General features: G+C 44.9%; 1 protein-coding gene across 4 annotated transcripts in view; it reads left to right on the top strand.

Moving 5' to 3' along the window:
- Clybl (citramalyl-CoA lyase) overlaps window positions 1-14,521 on the top strand; it is a 239,019-nt gene extending 224,498 nt beyond the window's left edge. Inside the window, exons 8-9 of one of the 4 annotated variants that reach the window (XR_003734428.2) lie at window positions 11,813-11,927; window positions 14,216-14,302. Coding sequence is in view for 3 of the 4 variants with exons in the window: in XM_028868269.2 (XP_028724102.1) it covers window positions 14,197-14,319 (123 nt within the window). In the remaining variant the exon portion in view is untranslated. Of the gene's footprint in view, window positions 1-6,241; window positions 6,424-11,812; window positions 11,928-14,196 lie in introns of those variants that run through there. The other 3 variants (XM_028868269.2, XM_028868270.1, XM_028868271.2) reach the window with 3 other exon arrangements.
- Window positions 14,522-15,914: the final 1,393 nt, after the last annotated feature.

Genomic DNA, 15,914 nt, shown 5'->3' with positions numbered 1-15,914 from the left:
TTTAATATGATTCAGTAAAGCCAATTCTTGAAGTATAATCAAGATAGCTTTACTCTGTATTTCTATTTCCCCTACATCTGAAAGCTTTTTTAAATATCTTATAGTCAGACTTAAAACCCAAAATAATGTTTGGAAACCACTCACATCCAAGTGGTTATAAAACTGTGACCACCATTCTTAAATACAATAGTACAAACATGGTTTCTGCTGGGTAGCAGTGAATACTGACACAAAGAACAGACTCTCTGTGTGTGTGTGTATGTGATATGTGCCTGTGTGTGTGAGTATTGTGCTGGTGTGCACACTAGTGTGTGCACATGTAGAGGCCAGAGGTCAGTATCAAGCATCATCCTTTCTCATTCTCTTATTTTTTGAGAGGTATTCTCTCACTAAGCCTGGAGCTTGCCATTTTGCTAGAGTAGCTGGCCAGCTCCCCTGTCCTCCCAGCTCCGTCTCCCCAGCATTAGGGATACCAGAGCCCACAGCACCCAATTTTTACATGGATGCTAGGGATCTGGAATCAGTTCCTCCTCATACTTGTGCAAAAAGACCTCACCTGCTGAGCCTTCTCCTCAGACCCCAGATAGAATCTTGAAAGGATTCCCATTATAAACAAACTGTGAATAGGGGTAGTTCAGATTTATTCACAGACCCTGCTCTTCTGACCTTGAGCAAGAATCAACAAGGAAGGAAGGAAGGAAGGGACTCCAGGGGTTCGCCCGACCCTCCCTGCTACCAAATCCCAATGGATCCGCCCCTTTCTTCCCAGTCCTGTCCCGACCTTGTCCATCCACCCTGCCCCGGAAGGGCTTTTGGTTGGCTCAGTTCACTCTAAACCCGCTCTATACGCCCAAGGTAGATCTGAAAGGGTCCCAGTAAGGCTGGAGAAGCTTCATGTGGCCCAAAGCTGAGTTTCGTCACTCAAATGGTGACTCCCGGCAAGGGTACACAGGGCCAGGAAAGGGCCGGTTTGTGCCTTCCCCCTCTTCGGCTCTGTCTGTAGACATGTTTGTGCGCCGCGGTGATTGCCTTTCCCTGGCTTCCTCCTTTGTTTCCCATCTTATTTCATGTCCCCTATCTGCACCCAACCCCCGTCGTCTCCTCTGCTTAACTGACTACAGAAGTCTGAGAAATCCTTTAAACAGTTGGTGCTTTTAAGCTTATTTTTCATTATGTGTTTGTGTATGTGTATGGGGGTGGGGGGTGGTGCCTGCAGAGGTTAGAGGTGTCCGGCACCCTGGAGCTGAAGTTACAGGTACTTGCGAGCTGCCTGGTGTGGATGCTGGAGGTCCTCAGCAAGAGCACTTAAGAGGTCTTAGCTGACGTAGCATCTCTCCAGCCCTGGTTTTCGGTGTTTTATGGTGGAATTTTGACATTCTAGTTTACATTAAAATCCAGAAAATGACATTTCACTTATTAAAAATATAAGTCACACATTTCTAGAATTCTCTATTTTTTCCACTTTAGTAGGACTTGATAGAAAAAAGCATGGAACTGTCTCACTACCATCCTAGAGAACAAACAATTCTGTCCGCTGCCACCATGTCTCCCTGTAGCATGCTAGACAGAAATGGGTACTTAAAACACACTTAGAAAACATTATTGAACCAGCATCTTACAAATTTTTAACTGTGCTGAAAATAAATTGCTGGGGCTTTGTTTTTCTTTGAGACAGGGCTTTTCTGTATATTCCTGTATGACCTAGAACTCACTATGAAGAGCAGAATGGCTTCAGACTAAAATGATCCTGGTGACTGGTGTGTGCTGCCCTGCCCTGCTGTTAACAGTCCACGATATTGACTTCTTGCAGTCCTCTAGAAAAATTAAAAGACTATCTCCCCATCTGTTGTACTTAAAAAAAAAAAGTGTTAGTGTTCCAATAATAAATTACTTTTTAGTTCATGTTAGCCCATTTACATCTGATTTCTTAAAGAGAATAAGCCTAGGAGCTTAGCATTACTGATCTTAGCTATACATTGGGGTAATGTGGCATTTACTGTCTGGGATTTCCATCAGCAATTATGGCTTATGTTTGACATGAAGTATTGTTTGGTTGATTGGCTGGTTACTCAATAATTAGCTGAGGATGGCTCTGAATTCTGTCCTTCTGCCTCCACCTCCAGAGTACTGGGATTACAGGAGTTTTTCAGGTGCCCCAAGAGCCTAGGATCATGTTCACCTCAGCTTTCCTGCTTATTTGCTTCAACCTTTCCAGCCACGCGCCTTCCAAAGCCACTTTCCAGAATTGTTACTTCTCTGACTTCCTAAACCTTTTAGTGAAGTCTGGAGTTGATCTTGCCAAGGATGACATGTAGATTTTCTTCATTTTCTGCATAGAGTGAGAACTGGGTAATTTTATGATTGTTCATTACAAAACTAAAAGTGAGCGCTGTCCCATCACTCATCCTCTGTCCATTCCCCTTCCATATTCTTGGAATTTACTCCATTTTGGCCATTTGTCATTATTCTGATTCTGGCCATTTGGTGAGCATTTTCTCTACCTTTCTAAATTCTTGTAAATCTATTTGTCTTCCAGCTGATGCTCTGTCAAATATCTAGCACATCTGAATCTAGTTTCTTTTCTTTCTTTCTTTTTTTAAAGATTTATTTATTTATTTTATGTGTATGGATGATCTGTCTGCGTCTATGTGTCTGTATACCAGAAGAGTGCATTGGATCCCATGGTACTACAGTTATAGACAGTTGTGTGCATTGGATCCCAGGTATTACAGTTATAGACAATTGTGTGCATTGGATCCCATGGTACTACAGTTATAGACAGTTGTGTGCATTGGATCCCAGGTACTACAGTTATAGACAGTTGTGTGCATTGGATCCCAGGTACTACAGTTATAGACAGTTGTGTGCATTGGATCCCAGGTACTACAGTTATAGACAGTTGTGAGCTGCCATGTAGGTGCCAGTAATTGAACCCAGGACCTCTGGAAGAGCAGCCAGTGCTCTTAACCCCTGAGAATCTAGTTTCTTAAAGAGACAGCTGTTTAAAACCTGTGGGGTTTAGAGGGGAGAGAGTCCAACGTGCATCTTTGTCTACCCTTATTACCAAAGCGGGTGTCTCTCAAACCACTAAAGCCATTCGGAAACCCAGCCCAGTTGCACATCACATGTTTTCTGCTCCTTATGGGAGCTTTTGACGACAAATATAGTTAAGTACCTTTGACTAGACCAAGGAGACAGACTGCTCAGTGGGTAGAGGCACTTGCCTCCAGTTCCCGGGACACACGCAGTTGAAGGGAGAGAACTGACTTCTAAGAACTGTGCTCTGACCCCCATGTGCACTGTGTCACTCCCACGCCCCTCCAGATAAACCTGGAAAATGTTTTTGCAAAAGAATCTTTGGCGCCGGGCGGTGGTGGCGCACGCCTTTAATCCCAGCACTTGGGAGGCAGAGCCAGGTGGATCGATGTGAGTTCGAGGCCAGCCTGGGCTACAGAGTGAGATCCAGGAAAGGCGCAAAAACAGAGAAACCCTGTCTGTAAAACAAAACCAAAAAAAAAAAAAAAAAAAAGAATCTTTGGCTAACACTGTCAGTAACAACACAGGTAGTTATGTGATGGCCATAGTCATGGTAACCGTGACCCTGATGGTGCAAGAGCAACCAGAGTAGAGGTCCTGTATTTTGGGGGAGGTAGGCCTGTCACCACAGAGGTGACTCGGAGGCAGTGGTGACACTGCTGACTGTTCCCACTGACAGCCTGGACGGCCGTTGTATGCTTTCTTTAATCTTTACACACGTATTGTTGGCAAGGTTTAGAGCTGCAGAACGGAGTCTGGCATGGCACAGCATCTGTGGGGGATGGTGCATCAAGATGAGGCACCTGTGCATTCAAGTGCAGATGTGGCCCAGACCTCCACAACAAGTGGCCTTAAAGGGGAACCAAAGAAATCAGAAGACCTTTTCCCTGTGAGTGACAGCAGCAGGCTGAGGATTACTACCACAGTGTGTCCACCATGAATCATGTCCTCTCTGTTTGGGGGATAGCCCCTAGAGGGACTCTGTGGTGCACATGCCCAATACCCTCTCAGGCCAGGCCTGACTAGAGCTGCCTAGAGACCACACACAAGCCTGTGTTCTGTTCCACATCAGTGGCTCTGTGCTGTGAGTTTTGAAAACTGCGGAGCTATAGAGAAGGTGTAGGGAAGGAAGGGAGAGGCTAGGAGGGCTTCTCCTGGCTCTAACTTGGAAAACTGTGGGATCTGGACTCTTTCAACCTCTCTGAGTTTGGCTTCCCAAGGTGCTCAGCAGGTTGTCACCACCCATGTTCTCCCGCATTCCCAGTCAGGTGAACAGCCACCCCCTCAGATCTGGTACACTCTATGACCATTTAAATGGCTTGCCTATCAAAGGCTGGGGGAATGTCACCTCTCTAAATTCCAGCCGCGGCGTGAGGAGCAGATTAGCACAGCGTGCTTTGTGGTGCAAAGTGCTGGGCCGGGTCCCTTCAGCTGGGCTTTCCCCAGTTTCACCTTGAGATACTTAGCTAGCTTCTGAAAATTGCCTGGCAATAGGAATAAATAGTTGCTGTATTAACATTAGAAATACTATTAAAATATCCAGCAAATTATCATTACAACCTGAAGTGTTTAAATTAAAAAAAAAAAAAAAAAAAAAAAAGCTGGGTGCTGGAGACATGCAGGCAAAACACCAATGCACATAAAATAAAAATAATAAATAAATACTTTATTTATTTTTTTAACATGTTCTCTTATTTCCCAAGCCTCCAGTAAATACCCTTTTAGTATTTTCATGATGATTTTCATTTATGTATTTATTTATTTTTTGTTTCTTGTTTTTTCTGTACAGTGTTTCTCTGTGTAGCCTTGGCTGTCCTGGAACTCACTTTGTAGACCAAGCTGTCCTCCAGCTCAGAGATCTACCAGCCTCTGCCTCCCAAGTGCTGGGATTAAAGGTGCATGTCACCCCTACGTGGCTACATAATAATTTTTAAAATATACATCATAAAACAAAGGGGTACATAAGCATCAAATGACCGCCCCCTCCTTTTTTACTCCTTTTGGTAAATTGTTACAGTTCTGTTATAGACTTAAAATGCCACTCACATATTATGTAGTTGCAGCTTGTTTTTCTGCTGCAGTACTTACAGTAAAGATCTCTGAGTGAAAAGCTCACAATGCAAGCAGAGCACCGTTAGCTTTTCCCAATTCAGTGGTTGAAATAGCATTTTGACATAGCTTCTGCCTGCCATTCATTTGTATTATTTTCAGCTTCATCTTAAGTAATAATATCTCTGAAATGACGGTACAGATAAACTATTCTTTAAGATTAAAAATTTAAATATATAGTATGTAAAATAAATGTATATTAAATTTTCAGCTTTTCCTGATCACTTCAGGTAGGTGCTACACTTCTCAGGCATATTTTAGGGTTCACAGACCAGGGGTAAGAGTTTGGGATTTGGAGAAAGCCTTGGATTCTAGCTCTATTCTTTTCTTGTTTTCATACGTTTCTTAATCCCAGGTTTTGTTTTGCATCTCTAAAGCTGAAATGAGGGTCAGCAGAAAAACATACTTGCTATAGAAGCCTGTGGCTTGAGTGGCACCCAGAACCTGTGGTGGAAGGAAGCAGCTACAGAAAGTTGTCTCTGACCTCCATGCGAGCTCTCTATGTGTACACACATGCGCGTGCGCGCACACACACACACACACACACACACACACACACACACGCATGTACGCACATGCATGCATGCACTTGCAGTAATAAGTAAATTTAAAATTAAAATAAAAACTTGATGCCTTTATCACACTACAAATGAGAAATTACTTCGAAAGCAGCACTGAGGAAGTTGAAACAGAGGTTTGCCTTGAGTCTGAGGCCAGCCTGGTGTAATAGCAAGACTTTGTCTCAAATACAGAAAATAGATTGTGAAAGTATAAAAGTGCATTCAACCTGGTCTGGTGGCACACGACTTTAATTCCAGTACTTAGGAGGCAGAGGCAGGCAGATCTCTGTGAGTTCAAGGCCAGCCTGGTCTACAGAGCGAGATCCAGGACAGCCAGGGCTACACAGAGAAACCCTGTCTCAAAAAAAAAAAAAAAAAAAAAGACAAAAAATCATGACCTCTCTCCCTGACCACTTTAATTTAGACATTTAGCCCATTTCCTCAGACCCTAAAGAAGACTTCAGCCATAGGCAGATCAACAGGAAGGCCTTGTATTCTACTATTCAAAGGACTGACATTACAGGACTGCTCCACAGATCTGTGATCCCTGGGACCGTTCATTGGCCTTACCTCAGGAGTCTCTAGTGACCAGAGACACGAGAGTCCTGCACAGCAGAGGACTCTGACCCCACTCCTGCTTCTGTGTATGTATCCTACCACGTCCCAAATCCCTCCACACATCCAGCTGACAACCTGACCTTCTAAACTCGACCTTAACAAGCCAGGGTTGGTGGTGCACCCCTTTAGTCTCATCACAGAGGCAGAGGAAGAGGCAGGTAGATTTCTGAGTTCTAGGCCAGCCTGGTCTACAGAGTGAGTTCCAGCACAGCCAGGGCTACACAGAGAAACCCTGCCTCAAAACAGAAACAAACAAAAATTAAAAAAAAACCCCACCTGTTTCTCCAAGCTCTCTCCTGCTTGGACTGCCCCCATTTTAATGGCACCTTCTCTCTGATTTCCTTGACCCTTAAGTACCACAGATGTGACATACTTGATTTCCCTTGAATGGTTAAGTCATTGACACTGGTTAACTTCACATTACAGTTTTGAGGTGAGCCTTTATGTTCTGCTGGAGACTTGGATTTTGGTCAGCTAGCCAGTAAATGTTACCAGACCCGGGAATGATCAAGGATACAAAAAGACACTTGTGGATAGTGTCTAACTCCATCTTCTATTGTCCCATCATAACCCAGCTCTGGGTTCCACTGGGGAACTGACTGCCCTGTGCCCTGGTTACTCTTTTCCTGCCTGCCTTCTCCTCTTAATTATTACTCATTCTTCATGTCTCTACTTGAGTGTACTTGCCAAAGAACCACCAGATTTTTACCAAGTTCCCTGCTGAATGTGCTTCCACATCATACCTGCTTTTCTATTGGCTGGACATACTGTTTGTATTTTATCGTTCCTATAGATGATCATTTAATGCCTTTTCCTGCATTAGGTGAAGGCTTCATGAGGTCAAGGACACATCTGTTGTATTCCCTGCTGTAGCAAATCCCCCATCTAACTATAACAAGCATGCCATAGGCTCTAAATACACTGAATAGTAAAGGACCAGAAGTGAACCAGGGTTCCACACAGTTTGACAGGGTGGGAGGCAGGATTCCAGGTCCTTGAGACCAATTGGTATGGACCCTTACTGCATGTGTTAGAGTACCTATGGACCCAGCAATCATGTACAGTAACAAAATTTTGTTCAAACAACTGTAGGCCTTCCCTGTCGTCCAAAATAAAGAAAAAAGCAAAGGCCCAGCCACAACCAATAGAACTCCATTAAACCCCTGTTGTCCCTCCCCATCTGGCTTCTCTCTCCCTCTCCCTCCTTTTTTCTCTTCCCTCCCTCCCTCCCTCCTCCCCCATTCTCCAGAGTGATGACCGTCACATGCTAGATCAGTGTCTACCCTTGAACCCTGACCTCCAGTCTTCTTTAGTGCCTGTCATCTTCGTCAGGTCAGCCTTTAGGGAGCATCTTCTAGACGCATGGTGTGGGAGGTCCTGGGTACTGGATAACTGGCCACAACCTTAAGGGCCTCCCAACATAGTGAAAAAGACAGCCAGAAACCAGTAATGACGAAAGAGAGCAGACAAGATCCATCACAGCAGCTCTGTAGAAAAGATCAGGGGATGACCAAGGAGGCTCAAGACCTCCGCTGGGACAGCTTCTTTAAAGGTGTTGAAGCATCGGGAGGAGTTCTTTAGGTACAAGAAAAGGGTCTTGGAAGAGAAGAGCATGTGGCAGAGCAGGGGCATTGGGGTCAGGTCTTAGAGTCCAACTAGGGAAGTAATGCTTGGTTCAGTGAGTCCCAAGGAAGTCAAGGAAGGGCCTAAGCAGGTGAACAAGCCCATCTCACAGGTAGTGGTGCGACTGTGATGGGGAACACCCACCACCCCGCAGCTCTCTTAGATCTCTGCCAGCCAAACAGCCACAGCACCCAAACTCCCCATGTAAAATGTACATCGCAACCAAATTGTCCAAGAATTCTGCCAGTGGAGCAGACTGGGGGACAGGAAAGAAAGGAGTGGGTGGTGAGTAGGTGGTTGAATCAGTAAAGCTACTGCTGTGTAAGCGTGAAGTCCCAAGTTTAGATCCCCAGCATCCACTTAGTGAAAGCTGGGTATCGTGGTAACCCTATAATCTTGGATCTGAGGAGATAGGGGTCCCTGGGGCTTGCTAACCAGTCATTCTAGCTGAATCAGCAGGCTCCAGGTTGAATGAAGACCCTATTTCAAAAACTTAGGTGGAGAATGCATTAGGAAGACTCCCAAGGTTGACCTGATCAGACCCAGGCATAGCCAACACTGACAAAAATATGGGCCAGCAACATGGACCCCCTGGGTCAAGGACCCCGCTCCCAAGGCTGATAGCCTGATTTTTGTCCCACAGGATAGAGAGGTCTGACTCCCAAGAGTCACCCTCTGACCACCATGAGCGTGCACACACACACACACACACACACAAACACAAACACACACACATAAACACACACACATAAAAAAATATTTTTAAAGAAAAATGTTAGGAATTCCCTGGAAGCAACTGTCTCGGCAAAGGGCCCGGCACCATGCTGGAGTAGGTGTCACCTTAAGAAGCAGATGCTAAGGAGAGTCACAGCAACACCCCCACCTGCATGTGCCAGGGAATGTCCAATGGCGTATCTGAGAGCAAAGTGAACTGGGAGGATAGCATTCGTTTGAGCTGGGTTTGTAGCTCAGTGTCAGAGGACTTGCCTCCAGTGCCTGAGGCTTCCACCCTGGTGTAGAAGAATGGGGAGGGTTAGTAGTGGGGTCAGCACCTAGCAAACTGGTCTGTTAGTGCTCTAGAAAAGAAAAACCGCCAGAAACTGACCATTTCCCATAGATGCGACTTCTCCTCCCATCTCACCACTTCCCCAGAAAACAGTCGTCTGCCTTCTCCTGAAAAGCTTCCGGGAAGGAGGAGGTTCATGTAACACCAGGGCCACTCTGAACCGTCGTTGGTTTGTGGTGCTGGGGATGAAACCCAGAGCCTCTTCTTTAGTGCCTTTCATCACCAGGAACGACTTTAACTCTACCATGATGTTGGCCCCCACTTCTGGAACCTAAATCACAGACCTACAAGCAGTAAGTGCCAAGCCACTGGCCAGGCATCTACAATGACCAGGACACAGTTGGTCGCCGTGGAATGAACGCCTGCAGAGCTGGAGCCCTCGGCAGCTGCTGTGGGGTGTGTGATGTATGCGGAGTGCACAGCCTCGGATCTGTGGAGGTGTGCGACTGGGGAGGAAGACGCTGACTGGAAAAGTCGCCACAGACCCACAGCCTCCACTCATTCTGTCCTGAGGCATCTGCTGTGTTTCTTCTTGTCTGCTGCTGAGACTGGGAGCTCTTAGAGGGTAGGGGTGGAGTCTTCTCCATCCTGTCCTAAGAAGCTCCCCGGGGCCCAGCACAGGCTGCTCTACCCACAATGGATGGATGATCAGTGACTAATGACTAGCCTAAGAAGAGCTGTTACTAAGCACCTCGAGGACACGTTGTAAGAGGTCACAGGGCTCAAGTGGTCTTACACTTTGTAAGCTTGGACTTAGAACTTGGTTACTTCAGCAAAAACACAAGGTCACAAACTCAAGTGTGCATTGGAATCATGGCACAATTCCTGGCGAAACTCCAGGCTTTCTGCATCTAACTCTGTAGGGCCGAGCTTAGAAACTGCAATTTAACATACCCCCTCCAACACAAATAACACAGCTCAGTCAGACCTGTTATTTGTGTGAGAGTCTGATTCAGCTAATCACAGAACATGCTTAGCACATTTTTCAATCCAAAAGCTTTTTTTTTTTTTTTTTTTTGGTTTTTCGAGACAGGGTTTCTCTGTGTAGCTTTGCGCCTTTCCTGGAGCTCACTTGGTAGCCCAGGCTGGCCTCGAACTCACAGAGATCCGCCTGGCTCTGCCTCCCGAGTGCTGGGATTAAAGGCGTGTGCCACCAATGCCCGGCTAATCCAAAAGCTTTTAAGAACACACAGGATTTGAATCAGATAAACATGTTTTGAGGCTAGAGAGGTGGCTCACTGGTTAAGAGTATGTAAGAGTTCTGATTCCCAGCACCCACATCAGACAGCTCACAATCAAAGGGCTCCGACACTGTCTTCTGAGTTCCACAGGCAACTGTAATCCTGTACACAAACCCACACACAGATGTACACACATATGTAATTCAAAATAAACCTTTAGAAACAAGCATATTTTGTTCCCATTCTATCCTAATGAGCTACAGGATGGACTTGCACCAGGTTGTTATAAGATGAGAATGGGTAAAAGCCATGGGAACAGAGATTTGGAATGGTGGTGTGGGGGAAGCAGGGCAGCAGGGATGGGGGCAAAGGGGAGTTGCTTGTTGGGTACAGTTTTAGTTTTGCAAGATAGATCTGGAGCTCTCTTGCACAGCACTGTGTCTGTAAAATGAGTACAGATGGTCATTTTCCTAGTGCATGTTTTCTACCAAAATGAAACAAACAAAAAAAAGGCTTTTTGTGTTTGTGCTGCTGCCCATGAAGGGCAGAGGTCACTGGCAGGTGTCTTCTATTGCTGTCTACCTCAATTTTTGAGACTGGATCTCTTGCTGATCCTGGAGCGGTGAACCGTTTCAGCCACACTGGCTGGCCAGTCTGCCCCAGGGACCCTCCTGTCTCTGCCTCTCCATCGCTGGGGTTACAGATCCCTGCAGCTGTGCTGACCTTTTCCCTGAGTCTTGGAGACTGCGCTCAGATCCTCTGCTTATGAAACAAGAACTGAGCCTCTTTCTCAGCCTCCAAAACAGATTTCCCACGGGATGAATGATAGCATCTACTCCTAACTGTTGTGGGCAGTATTCATGAAACAAAGTATACACAACTCCAGCAATGCTTCTAGGATTAGTAACTGTTCAGAAAATTATAGCTGTTATTATTTTGTCAGCATGGTTCTTCAACTATTTGGTCACAAGCACAGTATTGTTTAAAAGCATTTTTTTTTAAAGATTTATTTATTTATTATGTTTATAGTATTCTGCCTGCATGTATTCCTGCAAGTCAGAAGAGGGCACCAGATCTCATTATAGATGGTTGTGAGCCACCATGTGGTTGCTGGGAATTGAACTCAGGACCTCTGGAAGAACAGTCAGTGCTCTTAACCTCTGAGCCATATCTCCAGCCCTCCTAAAAGCATTTTTTAAAGATTTATTTACTTTTATATAAGAGTATTTGCCTCCATGTATGTGTGTGCATTGTGTGCATGCAGTACCTGCAGAGACCAGTAGTTGTTGGATTCCCTTGAACTAGTTACAGACATTGTGAACCATTGTGGGTGCTGAGAATCAAACTCTGTCCTCAGCAGGGACAGTCGATGCTCTTCACCATTGAGCCATCTCTAGCTCTTTAAAGGCTCTTAAAACAAAATTATAACCTGAATCTTGAGGCTGATAGATGTTCCTTGTGTTTTTTGAGATGGGATGCCAATTTTCCAAAAAAGCATCAGCTAGTGAAACAGAAATTCCTCCATCATCTTCAAACTGTCCCTGAAAATCCAAGTAGCTTTGTGACTAGTCAATTTTTTTTAAAACAAGTCCTGATGCCAGACTGTTTACATTGTCCAGATAAATCCATACATTAACAACAACAACAGGCATATTATGAATTGAGTACGAAGGCATATGGATATTCTTGCCAGATCCTCCAGTTCTGAACACCAGGAGTCATCAATTTCCAGAGGTAAAGGAAAGAAAACAAGGATACTACATCTTGTTTTCCACTATAATAAAGGAAATCAAGCCAGAGCTGCCTCTACACGGGTGGGGTGGGGGTGGGGAGTGCTCTTTCTCTCTGCAGGTCTTGAAAAGCAGCTGGAAGCATTTCTCATCTCTGGTGTGCTTGAGGAAGGCAATACAGTTTCAGGAGCCATGGTCTAAATGCAAAGGCATCACCTTTGATTCAGGGCTCACCATTCTTTTGTCTGTTTGTTTTGTTTCATGTGTGGCTACGCCAGCTTTCTCTCTCCAGCCTGTTAGTTAAACCTTGGAAGGACAGATGCACTGTTTTACAGGGGCCATAATCCACTGTGGGCGGTAACGAAGAGGCCCTTGTGTATCCTCATTTACTCCAATAGGAAAACTAGACTATTGCCTTGTAAAACAGCATGGGACCCACACCCTGATCTCCATGGAATGCTAACCTGGGGAACCTCCCCAACCAGATTCATAAAATTCATCGTGGTCCTAGATGACCCAAATTAGCTCTAGGCTATATGGAATGGGCCAAAGGCCAATTGAAGGGTATAAATGGTAAAAGAGAAAGGATCAGAAAAGTGACCCAAATACAGGATTTTAGGTCACACAGGTGTGCCTAAAAGTCAGATTCGTCATTCTAAGGCTAAGAGGGTCAGGCATTTCTGGAAAAAAATCTGGTTATGTAGACTTTTTAATTTCTCTCTATTGAAAGATAAAATCTGAAGCTATCGCCTACGATTCTCTGCCATGTTCTGTTGTTTACTTCCATCCTGCAAGCACACTCTTGGTGCCTATCTCATAACCCTCATAGTAGCTCCCAGCATGCCCATCCCAGAAGCCCTGTGCAGGAGCAAGGGCAAGGCTGATTATTGACAGGTTGTGCTTTGGCTTATGAAATAGGAAATGGGCTGTGCTATATACAAATGAACCGGCAAGGGTTAGGATGGCTCCACCCACTCTCAGATCTCTAGGAGCTCCTGCTGTCCCTTTGGGCACATCCTTGACAACAAGTGAAAAGAAAGTGACAGACGTGATTAGAACGGACTGGCGTGGCCCAGAGGTAGAGCCATTGTCTAGAAGGGCCCAAGCCTCATCTCATACTTCAAAGATAAATTATTTTTAAAAACCTATTGAAAAAGCAAGCATAGTAGCACATACCTTTAATCTCAGCACTCAGGAGGCAGAGACAGGCAGAACTCTATGAGTTCAAAGCCAACCTTGTCTACATAGCAAGTTCCAGAGCTACATAATGAGACCCTGTCTCAAAAACACCAATGAAGAAAGTACATGAAACCAGATATGGTAACTCACAGCTGTAATTCTAGCACTTGAAAGACTGAAGCAGGAGGATTGCCTTGAATTGAAGGGCAGCCTGTGTTAGAAAGAAACAAGAACAAAACTCAAAGCCAACAAGAACACAAACACTTAGGTGATACTATGGGGTCTGGGTATGCTACCTTCCGTCAGTTGGATTTTCCTTCTTTTGGTTCCAGTGAAGGCTTGAAGTTGGTAGACTTGGTGTTACCTGCGACTCTAACCCTTCCCAGTCACGTAACTGTGGAAGATCACTACTGTAGGCCCCAGTGTCGCAACCTGGAACAGGGCTCCTGTCACATGCCACACCGAGTGGGTGTTTGCAGAAGGTTTAAGAAGTAAAGAATCTGGAAGATGGGGGTCCACAGGGGTTGTGGGGCAGATATATCTCCCAGTCCGGTCAACAGACAAAGAGTGACCGCTTTCTCATTGACTCGTATGCCCAGCAGCATGATCTCTTTGTTCACTGTAGTCGACTTCACATTTTCTCGTCGCCCTGGAGTAACTAACACCTTCACTATGCCTGGCAAGAAGGAAGCATTTATTAAGCTGATAATGCACTTTTTATAAACAATAATCATTCACCAGAGCATATTACTGCTTCAAAGTCCCACACGATATTTTAGAATGAAATAAGGAAGTATTTAAATTTGTCTTCCACAGTTGTTTCCCGTTTGATATTTAAAGAGTGAAGCGAACAATTTGCCATGTTTTGTGTCTGATGTGTTTTTTCCTCTCCATTAAAATGCTGAAGGATTTTTCCCCCTTCCCTGCCTCTGTAGGAGGATAAAAAGAAATCTTTCCCCTGCAATTTGCTCTGGTTTTTCTCAAAAGTTGGGCAGGAAAGTCAGCATACCTCAGGTGGGATCTAAAATGTTCTCGTGGTACGAGAGTGTACGCAAGAAGAGAAGCCTGTAATTTTCAAGCATTCTTTCAGGAAGTTTGTATTCTGTTTTCCAGGGAGCCTTTACTTTCCGAGGAAGTATGATCGACATGCCATTACTGAAGCAGGCCCACAACATTGTTACGCTTGCCACATCCATCAAGGAAAAATGATCTGTTAAATGAAGGCCTCCTCAGGCGGGCTGAATGGATACAGTGGGTTTCTTAAAGACAAACTACAGTACCCAGGGCAGCTTGCTAGCATGCCAGATCGGGACCTTGTTTCATTTACAGTTCACGTTAGGCACGACTCCCACCCTCCCCTTGTGTCTTACTGACCTGACCAGTCATTCTAAAAATAAACTTTCTTCCTTCGGAATCTAAGCTCATGGTTTTACTGTTGTCTATTACTGTGTTATAAAATACGGGTTTATTTGTTTCATGGGGAGGAAAGATGGATGGGGAGAAGTTGAGTCCTCAATGAAGCAGGTATTCTGGTCTATATACGCTCTCCCCATTCTTCTTTTCTTAGGAAATGTTTCTAATATGATTCATTTACATAGTGGACACTACAGCTAATTTTAAGGCTAAGTTTTTAAAGAATAATATCAAAATCAAGGTTTCAGCACTTTTGTGAGTAATCATCAGATCAAACGATGAAGATGACATTGAAAATGTTAGGTATTATATTGGCTTATAAAAGACAGCTTCTAAAAAAATCAACTTTCAAACTGATTCCCGGGGGAGCCACTGTCCCCCAAATGCTCCATCCATATGGTGACCCTGAAAGCTCTCATCTTGGGCTAATACTTGAGGTCAACAGTTACTGGCAATTAAAAAAAATCAATGCAGGGAAAACAAGACCGTTCATTTTCCCCTTTATCTTCCTGCTTAACTGTTCGCCATTGAGGCCATTTCCCCTGTAAATGTAGGGCCAAGATAGGACTCCCTCAGCCATAAACTTGTATGTCTAGAGGACACAAAGCCACGGGGCTGGTGCATATGGCCCCCTGCAAGATTTGCATCACATTAGAGATGAGGCTGTGGGTCATATGGGTGGTGTGGTTAACGGGCTTAGTAAAGCTGTTTTGAAGAGGTTAACCCAGCTTGTAGGAAGGGTAAACAAACATAACAACCAGCCATTGTTCTCTATTCAGCATGTACTCTTATATTGAAGGCAAAAGGGTATTGAAGCCTCAGAGGATCAACTTGTGCGTGCCAGAGGACGCCAATGAAGTTTGAAACACCAACAAGCAGAGATTTTGTTTCTCTTCCTCATTAAATCATGAGCTTTTGTGTGGAGACTCTGGACCACTGTTCTTTAAGAAATTAGCAGAATGGGAAGTTTAAAACTCCACACCAACCTTTTCATGACCTACTCAGCAGCGAGGCTGTTCCTCTTAGACACACACTGCAGGGGAAGGCTGTTCTGTTTATTTAATTTTGTAAATAGAAAACAGTTGTTTTCCAGGTTCGTTTTTCTCCTTCTCCTAGGCCCTTTTGGGGCACTCCCTTCATGGCCGCTGGCATGTGCCCCATCCAGGCGCCTACTTTTCACCCTGATCCTTTCAGTTCCTACAGAAGGCCCTAGAAGGTGGATGGCGTATCATCACACCAGCGCCAGGCCAGAAACCACTGTTTCCACCACCACCAGGAACCCCAGTGCAGGGTAGGAAGGGGAAGACGACGCTCTGACTGGCATGTGGCTGAACCAGACCCAGAACTGATAGAGCTGGAGAAACACATTCTTGAGATATGAATATTCACAAGCAGGAAA

Source organism: Peromyscus leucopus, chromosome 9 (genome assembly GCF_004664715.2).
Source record: "Peromyscus leucopus breed LL Stock chromosome 9, UCI_PerLeu_2.1, whole genome shotgun sequence".
NCBI lineage: Eukaryota > Metazoa > Chordata > Mammalia > Rodentia > Cricetidae > Peromyscus > Peromyscus leucopus.
Note: the sequence above shows the minus strand (reverse complement) of the source record. Positions and strands in the feature narration are given on the sequence as shown.